Source organism: Falco peregrinus, chromosome 2 (genome assembly GCF_023634155.1).
Source record: "Falco peregrinus isolate bFalPer1 chromosome 2, bFalPer1.pri, whole genome shotgun sequence".
In the NCBI taxonomy this organism is placed as follows: Eukaryota; Metazoa; Chordata; class Aves; order Falconiformes; family Falconidae; genus Falco; species Falco peregrinus.
The window spans coordinates 50,136,004-50,148,065 of NC_073722.1; the positions used below are offsets into that span (position 1 = coordinate 50,136,004).

Below are 12,062 nucleotides of genomic sequence, written 5' to 3' on the forward strand. Positions count from 1 at the left end.
AAAAGGTGAAAATAGAATTTCAGCAAGATCCATGAGAAAACTGTCTGAAGAAACTGTCATTAAAAATAGTAGCAAAAAAGGTTTCACACATATTACTAAATTAATCAACATATTATCAACTTGTTATATTGCAATTTTCAGTATAGGATATTTCTTTCCATACATAGATCCTTTGTAATCAGAATAACTGCCAGATGGGGCATATATTTCTTGTAGAATAATCGTTAATTAAATTGCAATCAGATCGCACTGAAATAAATGGATTTTGAGGCAGCCTAAACAATCTCTACAAGATAGTATCAAGCAAGTCATTTCCCTCAAAAAATGTAGGGTATGCCAGGGTCAAAAGGATTCATTCTGACAATTTAAGGCATGACCCATGAGGGTGCACCAGTCCACCATAACCTCCAAAGTGGAGCTGAGATATTCTGTTCCCTGGCCACATCCGTATGAATTACAGCCCCCTTCACAAGACTACATTGATCTGCACTGCCTGCTCTAGCAATGGCAAAGTCAACAATGATGAACAGATACAGACTGGGATTACGGTACACAGCACATTTACAAGAACAAAGTTCATTGCACTTATCTGAAGCATTCCTGTCATACTTAGTCTTCCTCATATAGAAAATATTTTACTTATCTGTTATTGAAAGAACTACCTTAAAAGAAATTAACCCAGCTAGACAAGAAATATTTTAATAGAAATATTTGGATATTTATTGCTCTAGGATACATTTATCTAGACTTGCTGTCTCCAAATGAATATCACTACACTGTCTGAGTGCTCTCACTGTTTTCATATCCCAGGTATTTTTGATATGCCAGTTTACTTTAGACTCCCAGTAAGTATTTATCTATACAACAAATATATACTTTTGTACAGCACTTAAATCTACAGTACTCAAATTATCAACATGGAAGTGCATAAATCCAAGTTTCATCATTCGATCCCGAATGTATCCCCCTCCACAAGTTTTTTTTTTCCACACGTAATGAAATAGAATACATTTTTGTCATCCCCCCCCAAGAAAATAGTTTAGAAAATCAAACCAATTCTAGAAGGCAAATTTCCATTTCCACATAAGTAGCAATAAAGGGAAATCAATACCTTAAATGTACGTGATAAAACAGAGGAATTTAGATACTGTTTGCCACCAGACACAACTGGCTATTTGGAATGAAAAATCGTCTAAAAGAAGACATGCAACACAGTAGTATTTCTGTGAAAGTAAAAGGTGTCACCCAATCTTTACTGGAAAGAGATTGAAAATAATCTCAGTCAAAACCATTCATGTACCTGAAGATTGTTTCCTATCCACCAGTAGAAGACTGTCAAATTAGGATTCTTAGGCAGTATGATGGCTGTCAGGTTCACCTCCTGGTTTCTCCCAACGACTGGAACCACTTCTAAATTTAAAGCTTGCAGTGGAGCTGAAAAAAGTTCCCAAAATATCATTCAACAAGTATCTATCAATTTATTAATACCTCTTTCCCCCAAAGCCTCTCATTTGCACACCGTAAGGTCCTGAATTTATTTTTCCCTACACCTCTTGCTTTTACATCTGCGTTTAAAGTTACGTGCATAATTGGTAGGACTTAATTTCAACCAACCCCCCCATAACCCCCCCACCCCACCTCCCCTCAAATCCTAGAACAATGATACGATCACCAAAATGCACATCTCTGATCACTATGGGGTTTTTCTGGTGCATGTCAAATTGTAGAAAACATAAGTAAATATCCCAGTTACAAAGTGGAAAAGGCAATCTCAGCTGGTTTTTTTGTGTTTTTTTTTTTTTTTTTAAGTAATAAAAGATCAAATGAATAGAAATCTAGCAAATCTCAAATTGCTAAGGGAAAAGCAGAAACTGAGAAAGAATGTTGCTGACTACTAATTTTCATTATAAAATATCAGCTGTTAGGCTCACACCACACATAAACCCTCATTAATGCATGCTTTAAAATAGATGCATACATCAGGGGAGCATTTATTTGCAAATCAAAATAGATAACCTCTGCACTCTAAAAATGTGCCTTAGAGTAAGTTTATTCCTTTCTGAACTTTTGCCTACGAAGGCTGTAAACTTTATTATTGTATAAAAGAAATGCATCATTACAAGGATTTTATCTGTTTCTTAATGTTGTATTTTGCCTCATAGTAGAGTAACTTTATTGAAAGAAAATCTTTCCCTCAGAGGTTTCCAAGTATATCTTTTTCAGAATGTCTGAAGGTAAAAGCTTTATAATAGTATACTGTGATAACAGAATTTCTCAACTTCAGATGCACCATCTACCCAGGATACCACCTTATGGTCCCACATGCATTCGTTACAGAGAATGAATACTAACCCATCCAGTTTTGTTCCATTCTACAATATCTTTTACCTCATTCAAAGTTTTTGCATCTCAGTGCAGACTTAAAGGTAATTAACACTGGTCCTAAGACTTCCCCTTACTCTCTTTCATGAACCCAGTCATTGCCTGTTCACTTCCAATTCACTTTGACTAAACTGATTGAACTTCTTTGAGAGCAAGTTGTTTGAGCCGTGCACACCCTCCTTTTCCACCTTACTTCAATCGGGCTGTGTGCTACTTCACCCGAGTGCAAGGCTCTACTTTCATTCTGCGTTTTCTCCAATGACTCTTTAACCACCTATGTGAATTCAAGACATGTTGGGTGCTTAAAAAAATGGTTTCTTCAATACCTTCTTTACTGAAAAAGAGTTAAACTGGACCTCCTGTTGATAGTGTCTTGAGGAAAATGCAGAAGTTGTAGAAATTCCGTTAAATTTGTTCATCCTAGAAACAAATTTTCCTTCTGATGAGGCAAATTAAAGAGGTCTAGTGGGATCCGCATCACTCTTTTGATTTTACCATAAATTTACATTTTCCCAAGGAAACTAATAATTTTGAGATATGGTTTTACTCCTGAAACAAGTTACTTTCTTTTCCAAAATTTTTAGGGGGGAAGTTGATCGATACTTGAATGACGAGTTATGTCATGTTTGCCATACCTCTATATAGTAAAGAGCTAAAAATAATTATTGCGAGTTTTAATGCTTTTCTCAGTCACACAATTCCACAATGCATTTGAACAAGCTTCATAGCACCCTTAAGTGTGTACAATTAGGAATGAAATTGATTTACACAATTTCCATTTAACAAAGCTACAATTTCAGTACAGGTTTCAAAGCTCCCTGAATAAACACACACTATAGAGATAATGTTTTCATGAAAAAGAAAATGTATGACTAATTCTTCTTTTCTTTTTATTCTGGTTTACCTACTCACATTTAACTATTAGACTTGCTCTAATTTCTCTTACAGTTCATTAACAATTTGTAGATTGGGTGATCTGGATTAGAAGGCATAATCTGGATGACAGACCAAAATCCATATAATTGTTCTGCATTACAGGGCATTTCACAGTAACAGAACTTGGCAGGACTAAGATGTATTCCCTTTACCATTTGTCCCTGAAAAAACTCTCTGGGAATACATCAGCTGGAGATGGAGTGAAAGCAGGGCTCTACGGACATATCTGCTTTCATGGTATTTCACAGTGAAAAATGTCTCTGAACAGCTATTAGTGTTTCTCTAGAACGTAGAAATTGCAGTTTAATTAGTGTCAGCTAATTTCTTCCAAATCTTGTGATTTACCTAAAAAATTAATCACAGCAAATCACATAGAAAACATTTATTCAAGTGAGCTGGGTAACATGCTTCCGTGAGTCTTCTCGACCGTGTGCAGCAACCATGAACAAGCTCAGGAATGGATCATGTCTGCTTCAGTGCTCTGCTGCCTCTGCACTTCATTACCAAAGTTGTCTTAATGCACCAGGCATTTTACTTGTGAAAAATACCTCTGGTTTCTGCAGTTTGCAAATCCACTGCATAAACCACAATCTACATCTATCATTTTTAACGTTTATTCTGATGTAGGCCACACCAGAAGCACGTTTGGAGAGAGCAGTAGTTCCGCTCTTGATCAGGGCTTACTAGTGGTAGTCACTCTCTGAATGAGTTCTCCTTGGAGGAAAAGATGTTACACAGTATTTTGCTGTTCATTGCTTGTAGAGATCTACTCTTCCTGTGCTTTATCTATTTCTCAGCACCTAGAAACTCCTAAAAAGTAACAGTGAAGCCCTAAGTAATTTGTCTGGGCTACCTGGTGTTGTTAAATGATTTAAAAAACAAACACAACAAAGAAACAGATAATGAAACTGGGGTGGATTTGATTCTAATCCATTCCATTTGATTTTAGTGGGAGATTCGCCATTAGCATTAATGGATTGGGCTCCATCTGCTAAACAAAGCAGAACTAGAAACTCAGGTCTCAAGGACTCTGAATAGCAAAATACATAAATATCAGCAGTCACTAGGCAGGCTGACACAAAGCACACAGATCTTTGCACAGCCTTGTGCGCAGCTCCAATGATTTCTGTTGCTTTGGGATTAGGCTGGAAGACACACCACTCACAACTGAGAGAAACAGACACCTGAGGAATGCAAGATGAGTTTCCTTTCTTTTGATGTTACTTGTTTCTGATTTCTTGACACATCTGAAAACAGGCTGAAAACAGGCAGAGCAATAGCTGTCTTGAATCTCAAAGGAAGAGGCAAATTCAGTTCCAGTTATGAGTTTCCTTCTTCATTTCAATTATGAGATGACTGAGGTACATTAAGCTTGCAATAGTGCATGATATTCCCTGTGCTGTGCTATTCTTTTAGATCTATTTGATAGGGGGTTTTAGGTCTTAATTAAGGAGAGGGAAGAGGCCCAAGTCAAGTAATAGCGCCTACCAACATGAAGTTCTACCCAAGTACTACTTTAAAACTTTGTGAGAACTACCTACCTAAAATCTAAATCCTAGTACTTTAGTAAGTACCCTGACTTCCAGAAACGCTGAGCTTTTAATTCTTTTCTAAAATCATACAAAAGCTCACATATTTCTCAACATATCTGTTCACTTGCTTCTCACAGAACCTAGAAGCTCCTAAAAAGACATAGCTTGAATTTCTCAATTTTAGCTGCTAAGACTGCCAATGGGGTCTTGAGTCAAGAAGGTGGATCAGACCTAAGATTTCAACTGAGACATGCTTGCAGTTTAAAAGATTAATACACCATCCTTCTCACAAATCCAAACAAAAGTAACTCTGACCTGCTAACACATTAGGTTTACAAGCCTCTGCGTTGACAACATACAGCACGGCAAGACTGCGTGAGGTTACTGATAAAATATGCATTTTTCCTAAATGTGGCTAGTAATTTTCTTTACTACTTCATAGTTGTCATGAGATTTTTACACAGCAGTAAAAGTAAGAAAACTAAAAAGCTGATTTACAGTTGACTTGGACGAATACCACAGCCTCATCATGGCCAGCCACATTCTCAGCCTTCACCGAGACACGGTAAATCCCAGGATTCTCATAGTGGTGACGGATGGGTTCTCCAGTCATTGTAAGGTTCACATATATCGCCTTAAAGCCATCTCCAAGATCTACCTGGTATTTGGTATTCAATATATCACCCTAAAAGGAAAATATATAAAAAATATTTTCAATGGCCAGAACCAAAATAGACAGGACACACGATTATAACCATTTTCTGAATAACAACAGCATTTCCAGCCCATCCAGATTTTTTGACTCAATTGCAATAGTTGCAGTAAAACCACTACACCCATGGCAAAGATCAGGGGTCCTCAAACTACGGCCCCCCAGGGTCCTCAATCTGGCCCCTGGTATTTACAGACCCTCCTGCCCCCACCCCTGCCAGGGTGGGGGACAAACCAAGCAGCGGCAGATGACTGCATGCCACTTCATCTGCGCGCCGGCCCCCTGTTTAAAAAGTTCGAGGACCCCTGGCAAAGTCTGTAGTGCAAGAGATGTCATGTGCATTAATAGAGATAACTTCAAATTTCCACAGTAAGGTGCTACCTTAAAATAAGATACCCGAGACCACTAAAGAAGCTGTATGACACAGAAACCACCACCCTTGTCTTAATGCAGGTGGATGTTAACTAACATAACAGTGCAGGGCAGCCCCAAGTTCTGGAGTGATGCTCATATGATTGCAAACAACTGAATATTGTTATTTAGCAAATTACCATTCATCCAGTGAGCTTCTAGCCTATGCAATTATAAAGTAAAATTAGTTGGCTTAGATATTTTTGACAGCACCTTCTAACCACACCCTCTGACTGTCAACCATATGGCCTTCAGGATCCAAGCTGGGATCTTTGTAGAGTTCTACTTTATTTTACAGAGTTACCAGCACGTCTAGAACTAGCATACTCTACTGCAAGAGTAGATGGATGCTTAATGAAGGAGATTATCAAGCTGAGTTTGGGAAAGGGTTTAAAAGTCAAGGCAAATAAATCTGTCATGGTAAACATCTCAAAGAATTTATAATTCATTGCACTTCTGTTAAGTGCTCCTTTAAATGACAACGTCGTCCTAAACTCAGGCCTAAAATAGTGCACGACTGATACTACCATCAGATGACAAACATATGTCCATCACTCATGCTGTCACAGTGTAGCTGCTCAGGAGAGAAGTCAGGCCTGTGCTACGTGGACTGGTGATGTGGATGTAGTCAAAGGAAAATTAATTTTAGCTGTGAGCAGCAACACTTGTTCAATACTAATGGCAGCACTGCCCTTAGCAAGACCTGCTTCCTTGGTCTTCAGCAGTATGTTTCTGCTTGTTTGCCACAGTACGCAGCCATCAGTCATGCAATTAAAACAGGTTGCAGGGCCAGACTTGGTAGAAAAATCTCCATATTGTGAAATCATAGTGTTGGTTTAAAAATCTTCATTGATTCTAGGAAAGGAACACATACATCCATATGCTAGTCAGGTGACCTGAATGGCCATCAGAGCAGAGAAAGACTGAAACCCATCGAAGTATTCAAAAATCACTTTAACTTCCCCATAAACCACTCTCTGAAATAGGTTTGTATCAAAATATCATCCCAAAAGGCAGCACTAACGTAAATTCAAAGGAAGAAACTTATCCTAGAACTTACATACCCTGGCATTACAAAGGAAAGGAAAACATAATATTATTTCCTCCTTTTATGATTTTGCAGTTTGGTTGATTTTCTTCCATGTTTTATCAGATGAAAGAGCATTGCTTATAATGTAAAAGAATACCCTTAATAAGGAACCTGTAGGGTTATCAAGTGCCTAAACACCATATTTCAAGACACTTAAAGGACCTTGAAAGCTTCTTCACTGTGAGTATTTTTTTTCCAAATAACATCTTTCTTTTGACAGCAGATGGGTAGAATTTAGTAGAGGAGGTAATATGTTATTAAAGTTTAAAGCAAAAAAGATGTCTTCTTGCCAGCAATGTGCCAGTAAGTGGAATCTCTAGATGACATTAGTTTGCAAACAGTTCTTGTTTGCTCTTTCTTACGCTAACAAGAATACATGCATATTTTTTCCAGGTGAGACAGAAACCAGTGTTGAAAGGCAGTAGATGCCGGCTTCTCTTAATTTTTATACTAATAGCTTCCCTACTATAAATATGAGAGTGCTGTCTTCAAAACACCAAGGCATTTCTGTTTCCATGACTAGGAAAGACAGAGAGCAGTGGAGAGATAACAAGAGTCACAGAGGGAAGAGGCAGTTAAATTTAAAAGGAATTGAGGCTTCCAATTCCATGCAAAATAGATGAGTGTCACCAAATTATTACATTCAACCAACATATTTTGCTAAAAAAAATATTATAAATTATTATTATTTCTAATGTCACTTGCAAACTGTCCGAACATACTGGAAGCCTGCTTTCTATACTCCGTGACATCTGGCATTCCTGCACCTAGTGACATGCATTCACATAACCCGGTAACTTAATTTTGTTTGGCCACATAAGTCATATGTTTTGGTTTATACTAGTAGAGCTGTTTCTTAACCTCAGTAATCATTGCGAATTCTCATTAGACTTTGTTGTATAGATGTAATCCTAAAAAACGCTCGGGACATTTGAGTATAAATATTATTCATAGCCATAGGGGGCAGCAGACTGCTACATTTCTTCTAAATCTGCCTTCCACTTCGAGGTACTGAGCAAAGACTTCATCAGAAAACACTGCATGGGATTCCCTTCAAGATTCCTCACTTCTAAAGGAAGGTTTTTGAATAGTTTTGTATGTTTTATGTATTGCCACAGAGATTCATGAAAGCTTCAGTAGGAAAAATAGTCAAACTGCCAATCAAAACCATTAGAGTCCAAATTGCAACCAAATGCTCTATTCTTACAATAAACATTTCCAAACAAATTATAAAAAGAGAAGGCAGTATAACTTGCCATGCAAACTGTTAGGGCACTGCAAGCATTGGGACACAGAGTCTGTGAAGCATTAAGCAGCCCAGTGTTCCGCACGTAACCTCCTTGATACCAGTACAGAAATAAATCCCAAGTATCCGATTTATATTGCACGGGTTTGCCAAAATGTGTGAACTTTCTTCAAGTTCTTGCAAATCAGTGGGGTTAGCCAGGAAGTACATTACTCTAGTAACCTGAGCACAGCAGTTATAGCCTAATGCTAAAAAACAAGAATTAGAAAACATAACCATGGCAAACAATTAATCCAAAAGTTACTCAGTGCTGTTGATCAGGGCCTTAGAGTATTGCCTGTCTCAATAAACAGAAAAAACCCATACCTTTGGCAACACAACTGATATATAATAAATGCTTTTATGCTGAGTTATTTGCTGATTTCTATAAAGCTTCTCCTCATTCCTTTCTGAAAGGCAGATTTTCAAAAACACTTAACCCAGAATATTAACTGTTCTCTGCATTTCTGTTCTTCTCTGTCACAGCAGTTGAAATGTTCAGTCCAAAGAAACTGGTGATTTAGTTCCTTTGATTTTCCAAGAAGCCATTGCCTTTAAGGAATAGTGACTGACTACGCTGCTGAGGAGACAAATCCTGTTCTGTGGACGGAACTTGGTGGTTCACTGAGCTGACTGGAATTTACTTGGACACAGAATTTCAATATTTAGAGTCATTCATCTTAGTCTCAAACACAAATTAATCTCCATTCAGCAGCAAAGCGGGCAGGAGTGAAATGAACCCTAAAAATAAGGAGGAAACTTTCATAAAGCTAATTTTCATTACTACCTGCTCTTGTCTGACGATGAAAGTGATGTCTTCCCCAGGTCTAACAGCCAGGCTTTCTTCCCTGATGTTGATGTGAAGTCCCTTGGGAGCAATCAGTGGACACATACGCTGTGCTAAGTTCTGCTGCAGGTCTACACCACCTTCACACACATTAGAAACAACTTTTCTATACCTGCAAAACCAGTAAGAAGCGAGCACACTGAATCAGAGGTGAGCAGGAGAATGCTATTAGAGGTAGTGAATGCAAGTGTGATCATAGCTAATGAATATTCCTTGGGTTTACAAACAGACAAGATCGTAAGTGATCAAAATCAACTCATGATACAAATATTTTGATGAGGGACATTGCCTTTACAGAGTAAAAACTATTGAAGAAAGAGAGTGTGGAGTATGATAAGGATTTCACTTTTATGCATTGGAAGAGTCTGCCTTTCCAAATTTAGAAACATGCCTGAACAGCCCTCCAGGAGCTAGACAGTCTGCTGTCCTCTCTGCCATACCCTTTCCTAGTATTCAATCGTCTTCAGTGCTCTAGAGGTCTTAATTCAAACCCCAAAGATCAGGAAGAAGTTAGACCAAGCAGCTTCTGCATTAACCCAGAACAAATTGCTTAGCTGATGATCTGAAATCTATGCATTTCTCAAAACACTTAAAATATTTATTTAACATAATCATATAAAAGAGTGAAAAGCCTTTTAAAGAGCTAGTAAACAAATACTTGGATGTATACAGCAATTATTTATGGATCAGTTTCACTCAGGTATGTTATTTTTAAACATCCTTTAAAATTGGAGTCAGATTTCAACTCTTTTGAATTCTTATTCTGTATATCACAGCTGTCAGCCACAACCCAAAAGGCATCATTTACCTCAGTAAAGCAAATATACACAGAGACTGTAATTCTATTGCTGGATTAGACATTTCATCATTTGGTTCTCATCTCCACAACTGACAGAGATGATGTTATGATAAGCCAGAATAGATGCCAGCTGCAAGTTATTCTCAGCACGGTCGTCAGAATACGTTTTAGTGTATTCTGTGTGGTATTGTTTATGGTTACTAAAGCTTTCCTTTGATTCTGAGTGTTCCATATGGTCAGGAAAAGAATCTGTTCTCCACAGAACTCCTTACCCCTATGGAAGTGAGAGACTGGGAAGTTCCGTGAGATGTTACTGGCTACTCAGAGTAATTCATTGGATGCAAACTGAAAATTGGTCTGAACACAAGCAATGGGCTAAAATGTATCAGAAGTGTAACTATGGCTAGCAAATGTTACAAAAAAATAATAATTAAAAAAAAAAAACAAACTGAGAACAAGATAGCTCTCCCTCTTCTCAAATAGATTGGTTTTGAACTGCTGTGAACATGTAAAATAACATTTCTCTTTCATTAGTCTGTAGGAAGCCTCTGTACATGCTTTAGAGACAGAACTTTTACATTTCCCAGTTTTTACATTTTTACATTTCCTTTTTACATTACATTATTTACATTTCCTCCAAACCATTTTTGTGGCCTTTGGTCAGAATATTCTCCTCCTCTCTGGATGCCTCTGCAAGCCAGTAGAATGTAAAATCAGCTTACCCAGTGCTGCTGGTGTATGCTTGCCCCAGCATGCAGTCTTCAGGAGGTGCTTCTGGGTTAAACCAAAAGTCAGCAAAGCATTTGCTAGACTCCGACATCAGAAGTGCAGAGCGCTCAAAACCATAATCACTGAAAAACATCAAAACCAAGCATGTCACTATCCACTATCCCCACTTCATTCAGAAGTCTAACTTAGGGCAGATGAGACTACTTTTTTAACATTAAAAATGTTTTTTTAGTATTATTCTACCAGCTGGACATAGGAGTTGATGAAGCCAAGTCTAATTTCAATCAATGGGAGTTGTGCACACTTGGGGGAAAAACTGGTTGTAATGACTTTGTCAGTTCTGCAAAGTTAACTTTCATGTGGTGTCCTTTGCCACTCAGACCAACACATTTCTTCTGGTTGGTGGTTTTTTTTGTTTTGTTTTGTTGATTTGTTTTGTTTTGTTTTGTTTTTTTTTATTTATTCATTTGCAAATAGAAAGGGGTTGCTTGCCTTATACATGAATCCAATGGTAATTTTTCAAGTCTTGATCAATAGAGGAAAACATCAGGATTTGTTCAGTTAGGTGAAACAAATACTTAAAGCATGGCAATGTTTTTAAGCAAAGGCAAATGCAAAGGCAACCTGTTATTTGAAGAAATTTGTTTATACACAGCTATGTGGGGAGAGGGCAAAAGGAGGAAAATACACCCATTCCAAACTCAAAGTAAGTATTTACTAGCAATAAACCAAAAGGTCCACAGACAGACTCACCATAAGAAATCAGAGTTCACACATTCACACACTTTGGATGTGAGAGCTGATGTGAAACTTCTCCCTTTAATGCACCACGATGAAATCTTCCTCTTTCGAAAGCTCCTCTGCTGGCCCATGATGCAACGATCACCCTGAACAGCAAAGCACTGGACTTATTGCACACTGTAACCTACACAACACAGATGTGACCTTATGTTGTCCTGAGAAACTCTGGTCTTGATGCCAAGACTATAAACTTGTAACAACTCTCTCATATTCAAATGTATATAGGTATAGAAAGCCCTTATATCCACCGCTGTTCACTAACTGGCCATTACAGATTTGTAACACACGCTGTGTTTTAGGGAACTAACCCAAAGATATACATGAAAATTCAAATGCCATTTGACCCATGTTCCATGTGTGCACAATCTAGGCACAGGCCTACAACTGGCCGTTTAAAAGTTCAGTATGCACGCAGATGGCTGAAATTCCATCTAAATCACTGTATCTCCTGTTGGCAGGCAACATCGCGCACCGATTGGACACAGGCAGAATGAAGACTCGTCGCCCCCTACTGGTAATTGGGCAGCTGTAAGTACTC

General features: G+C 38.0%; 1 protein-coding gene across 4 annotated transcripts in view; it reads right to left on the reverse strand.

The window, feature by feature from the left end:
* Positions 1-12,062, reverse strand: part of SORCS2 (sortilin related VPS10 domain containing receptor 2) — a 579,304-nt gene that overhangs the window by 34,353 nt on the left and 532,889 nt on the right. For all 4 annotated transcript variants that reach the window (XM_055796804.1, XM_055796801.1, XM_055796802.1 and 1 more), the window contains exons 16-20: positions 11,477-11,610; positions 10,717-10,845; positions 9,136-9,307; positions 5,349-5,535; positions 1,301-1,434 (exon numbers count right to left, since the gene is read on the reverse strand). In XM_055796804.1, coding sequence (XP_055652779.1) covers positions 1,301-1,434; positions 5,349-5,535; positions 9,136-9,307; positions 10,717-10,845; positions 11,477-11,610 — 756 coding nt within the window. The remainder of the gene's footprint in view (positions 1-1,300; positions 1,435-5,348; positions 5,536-9,135; positions 9,308-10,716; positions 10,846-11,476; positions 11,611-12,062) is intronic.